The 5466-nt window shown below is 31.3% G+C and overlaps 1 protein-coding gene across 2 annotated transcripts; it reads left to right on the top strand.

The window, feature by feature from the left end:
* The first annotated feature begins 814 nt into the window (after window positions 1-814).
* Window positions 815-4846, top strand: LOC147544363 (SAGA-associated factor 29 homolog A-like). Of its 2 annotated transcripts, XM_086637913.1 has the most exons (8): window positions 815-853; window positions 1183-1295; window positions 2072-2100; window positions 2526-2599; window positions 2979-3064; window positions 3828-3948; window positions 4261-4569; window positions 4661-4846. In XM_086637913.1, the coding sequence occupies exons 1-5, from the start codon at window positions 841-843 to the stop codon at window positions 2987-2989; spliced, it is 240 nt and encodes a 79-aa protein (XP_086494039.1). In that variant the 5' UTR covers window positions 815-840; the 3' UTR covers window positions 2990-3064; window positions 3828-3948; window positions 4261-4569; window positions 4661-4846. The 2 variants fall into 2 exon arrangements, with proteins under 2 accessions (XP_086494039.1, XP_086494038.1); XM_086637912.1 differs by lacking the exons at window positions 815-853; window positions 1183-1295; window positions 2072-2100 and adding an exon at window positions 2362-2440.
* Window positions 4847-5466: the final 620 nt, after the last annotated feature.

Genomic DNA, 5466 nt, shown 5'->3' with positions numbered 1-5466 from the left:
CTAGTATATATCTATTATACAAAATAGATCCTTGTGACGAGGACACAATAACTACATCAAATATGACTAGGACAACAATAAGGTGACTGGACGTCCACGTAGATATCTATTATACAAAATAAATCCAGCCATCCATTTTCTTTTCCAAGACTGAATCTGTCCGTTCATGCTTCAATGTCCCTTCACTTGCTATTTTTAATTAATTCATAACGTCAGACCCTCCATTTTCCCTTTCCCTCTACAACTTTATTCTTCTCTTTTTTCTGCAATACACAACTTATCATCATCCTCACTCGTTCTCTCTCCATTTCTTCTCTCTCATGTCTTCTAAAATTGAAGGTAAGATTGTCTTTTTTCTGTTGTAGACTTTTTTTATGTTATTTATGCAATTGAATATCCAAACAAAATCATAGATTTTAGTGAGTTATTGTTTTCAGTTTTTATGGGGCTGATTTTTCATTAGTTTCTAATATTCCCTAAAGTAGGAGTCGATTTGGTTCGGATTAAAAATCAAACTCTTAAGGGCTCAATCAAATAATCTCAGAATTCCTTAATTTGTAGTTCAGATTATAGAGTTTTTTTTTCATTAATCTTTTTTTATTTGAATCTAATTTGTTTAATTTTTAATTTTATTTGATTTCATTGTTTGTCGTTACAACTAATAATTGTAGTCGTGATTTATGGGAGATTTTGAAATTTTGGTTACACGAAGAGGGAAGATATATTGAGAATTTATAATATCAAAAGATTGTCAAAGATTTGATTACTGCAAACAAACTCATAAGTGTTTTTTTCTCATTTCCCAGGAGAAAGAACGGTTCTCACAAACTGTTTGAGAGAATGTTTCATAGAGGTATGAAGTCAATTGTTTTCTTATTCCCTTCAAATTTTTTCTGACTTCTATAATTGTTTTTGTTTATCTTATAAGAATTTATCAAAAGGAGGAAAAAAATTATTTGCATCAACAATTCGTGAAATTGAAACATGTTAGTTTGATTGATTTTAAGTGTTATAATTGTAGTTCCAAAATCACAGTTGTGGGTTACAAACATGTTAGTTTGATTGATTTTAAGTGATTGATTCATGATTTATCTTTCTTCGTTTACTCTGATATGGGTATTAGGGAATTGCTATTTTTTTGTTAATGTCACTATCCTTTTGTTATCTTTTTTAAATTTTCAGATGAGTTAGGTACAAATCTGGACAAGGTTGCTATTAGGGAATTGTTCAACATTGTGTTGTTGAATCAAACGTGGACACACCCATTTACTTTATTGCACGATTTTCGTAAGAAGGTAAAGTTTGATCATTGATGTCGTTTTTTAAATGTATCTGTTTCAGTCTCTGTAAAGTTTTTCCGTTTCAATTCTATGAACTTACTACTCCCTTAGTTTTTTTTATTTCATTTCAATTCTACGAAGTTTTCACCTAATCATTATGTCCTTGCAAAGCTGAAATTGTTATTATTGACTGAAGAGTATCACCCATTACTAATCCAGGGTATTTTCATATTTCTCACACAACCTGTTTGTGAAAATTCCTCACACAATTGTATTTTAATTTTCTCAAATTTTGTTTCCTTATTACCTTTACTGCTATACTCTTTTATGGCCCTGCTGAAATCCAAATTTGGAAGCTTAACAACACTAATCTACCATGAAAATTATCAGTTAGTAAATGTATTTGCTTGTGATTTCTTTGAAATTGTCTTTCATAGACTTATGTAGTTATGTTTTGAGCACACTGAAATATAACTAGTGATGATCTCCAGAGAAATGAAATTAAAAGTGATGAAGTAGCTGCTGTTTTTGAAAGCATGAAAAAAGTTTTGTAATATAGATTTTTGGCAGCTATATAGAAGTACATTTCTTTGTTTAGTTACATATAGTGCAAAATTTTACTTCATGGGTCTGGCTTTTATGAGTTTGTTCTCGTTTCAGTTTATTTAAAAATACTTCAGAATATCATCTCTTCCTGTTACCATCTTCATCACAGAATATCGTATTCATGACACAATATCCTATTTCCTGTTTTCCTTTAAGTTTGTTTATATTTCTGTTCTACAACTTAGGTTGGAGTCGATCGATCCTTCAACTCAAGGTACTTATTTCCCCTTTTTACTCTTGATTCATAAAGCCTGTAGTATTGTATATATATGCGCATATAATAGATTTGCATCTGGTGTATTCAATGAACAAATCTTTAATAAAACATATTCATAGAATTTATATATGTAAACTTGTATAGTTTCTCTATTGGAACAAAATCATCGAATATAGATAATAGTATAAATTTGTTTTTGGATCAAATTTGTAATATAAATAGTTTGTATAATTAATAATACAAAGAAAGTGCAGTACAACAGAAAAGAATTATTATGATTTTGAAGCCCTCCCTCAGTATTTAGAGAAGAAAATGAGCTTTCGAAGAATGCATAGAGGTATTCATATTTGCTTCGAGGCATTATGCTTCCACTAGACTCTTGAGTCTTTCTCACCTTTAACGAAGTTGTACTTTTGTATCAGTTCAAACACATTGATGGTTCAAGTGGATATTCTAGATAAAACTAAACTAAATGCAAAACAGCCACAAAAGACAGGTACTCCTTTTCCGAAGCTATAATATATCGTTTAAGTGATTTTTGCCTGATCTGGTTTGACGCTACTAAAACTGAATGTTCATGTCCAAATGAGCTCATGTCGATCAAAATATGTATTGTAAGGGAAGGTATAAAATTCAAAAGGCATCCCCTAAGTTCTAATAGGGTAATTGTTTAGATATCAAAATTCAAATGACATCCCCAAGTTCTTCTATACAAACCCAGCTAGAAGTTGCTGCTACTAAATTGATAGGTGAACATGTTTTGATTTTCGTAGTGTATTACTGTCCAATATTAGGAACTCATTTTCGTTTTTTTGTTGATTACCAAAATTGTTTTTTGATGAATGTATTCTCCGTCTTCGTCAAATAATTCTCAGGTATCAACTAAGGTCACACCTGATGATGCTGACAAAGATGAGTGGTTTATCGTAAAAGTAATTCTTTATGGTACAAAATCAAAACAGTAAGTCTTCTGCTATCAAATTAGCAAATTTTCTTTACCGTTCCATGAAAAAAAAAAATCGCATTTTTGGTTATGTTCTTTCTCCCTGGTTTTAAATAAATCATCAACTTATTCTGCAAAATTATAGTTTTTGACAAAAAAAACTAGATGATTTGGGTTGGTGCTTATTTCGAACAAAGCGATGCAAATTTATTCCGTCTTATTTCTTCAGTTTAAGTACATCATACATGTTTTAGATTATGGTTCCTTGGTTTCTAATTTAAGGCCACACAAACCAACATTTTCGCATATTGTTTCTTGTCCAAAGCGAAATGATCTTTGCGACGTCGGATTTTCCGAACTGACACTCATGTTTTTGTGCTCTACCCCGATAGCTCTCCTATAAGCAAAGCAATAGCAGGTAAACCTCATTATAGGGAATATACATATATCTGAATACTCCTTAACCGAAACTAAAATATTTACAAAGTAATGCTCGGCATATCCACCACCAAAGTGTCTACATCATTGCATTTTTTGTTGTGCCAGTCCAAAATGTATCTGATTTTTCAGAAGAAGCACGAAGAGTGAGTCGCTTCACTCCTTCAATCATGAACCTTTCCATACAACCTTGCATATTGGAATGTTGAATTTCATCATTTCTTTGTTTTCTCTTCTTAAAGCAATCTCATTTTAGATCTTGAATAAATATCAAAAATATTTTTATAATTTTTCTTTGCAAACTAAAATAAGATAGTTTCATAGTCTAACTTGTGTTTTGTAGCTACTTATTGAAGCTCGTTGACGATGAAGAAGATGGGATGATTCCACAAAGGGCAATAAGCCAATACCGGTTCATAAGGTGGCTTCTTTACCATGAAGACATCGCAAGTAACCTCTTATCTGTAAGTGGGATGTCAATTAATTGAAATCTTCGCTTTATCTCTTATAATGCGCTATGCATTTATTTTTTTGGTGAGCATCATTTTTATTTAATTTTGTTTGTCAATGTGTTATCGGATAAACTTATAATCTTGATTTTGAAATAAACTGATTAGCATTTCAACTAAGTTTTCTGAAGAATATGCAAATCTCTTCAAAACAAGTATCAAATTTAGGAACGAAAGTTTTTCTAAATTATTGCCTGTGCGTATCATTATTTTTTTCATAATTTCCAATTGCAATTAATAGTTACCCATCTTCTTACGAAGAACCAGGTATTTTGCATGTGATTGGATGATCATACTCATAATATAGGCGAGGGCGAAGGTGTGTTGAATTGCGAAGGTTCCTTTAGAGGAGTAGAAAGATTTTGAACGAACATTGACATTATGGTGAAGATTTTGAACTTCTTTTTTTTTCCTCATGGAATGGTGTTTCCATATGGATTTCTTGAAAAAAAAAGTGCAAGTGAAGACTATATTTTCCTGAATTATTTCTCAATAAACATAAATCATAATCGAAAATAACACCCAATTCCAGCAATTTGAACTCAATAAACATCACTTCAACTCTTCCCGCACTAGGTATTTTTTCTTCCTTCGAATTTCTTATACAATGACTTCCTGGTTTATTTCTCTGTCTTAAGTTCCTAACATAGTTTTCATTTGTTATCAGAATTTTGAAATCAAGCAATCACATCTAAAGTTGTCCAGGTAGCGAAGCAGACGGATATGCGATATGTGGTTTCCTAAAGATCATCATTCAGTTTCGCACTAATTAAACTCCATACGTTGGGTGTGCCTTTGAATTTTTTACTCTCACTTTTTCTTTCAAAGTGGAATGGATTAGTCTCCATCTTACGACCCCATCTTTATAGGTAATTTACACTGTCTCTAAATTTGTAACATCACTATTTAGCATTTGTGTATTAATTTGATACATGTTGTTAGATCGATGATGAACTTCATTATGTATTTAGGAATTTGTCAGCAACCAACCTCTTCTAAAGTGGAGCAAAGGACTGAAACTAATCAACTTCAGAAACAAAGATACAAGAAACAATTGTTTCGGTCTTGTGATTGAATCAAATATTCATTTCTAATTATTTATGTATATCTTAAAAACAATTGTGGAGCTTATAACCTTATAACCTAACCCTAATCAATTTCAACCAAAGATTCTTTTGTGACTTTGCATACAATTAAAGATATATAACATGACAATCGTATGCAAAGGTAATTGCTTTATCTACCGTTTACGACATCGTTTTTATATTTATATGATTATAGATTATTGGACACTTCGTGATTATTATTATACCAATAGTGTATTATTGTGTATTAGAGTATTGAGGGTCTATTCAAATATAGGGAGTTTTGTGCCAACCTCAACCATTCAGAGAGGATGGATGTAGGCGACATAGTTGTTGCACCATCTTCTAGGGGTATTTCCATAATTAATTACGGAAGTACATAAATATT

Source organism: Eschscholzia californica, unplaced genomic scaffold (genome assembly GCF_041429995.1).
Source record: "Eschscholzia californica isolate CP2 unplaced genomic scaffold, dmEscCali1.0.p SCAF_4, whole genome shotgun sequence".
Classification (NCBI taxonomy): domain Eukaryota; kingdom Viridiplantae; phylum Streptophyta; class Magnoliopsida; order Ranunculales; family Papaveraceae; genus Eschscholzia; species Eschscholzia californica.
Note: the sequence above shows the minus strand (reverse complement) of the source record. Positions and strands in the feature narration are given on the sequence as shown.

Coding starts and splice junctions, on each gene's coding strand:
- LOC147544363 (XM_086637912.1), top strand. CDS start 2,576: ATGCAAAACAGCCACAAAAGACAG. Junction 2,600..2,978: donor AAAACAGCCACAAAAGACAG/GTACTCCTTTTC, acceptor AATAATTCTCAG/GTATCAACTAAGGTCACACC. Junction 3,065..3,827: donor TATGGTACAAAATCAAAACA/GTAAGTCTTCTG, acceptor TGTGTTTTGTAG/CTACTTATTGAAGCTCGTTG.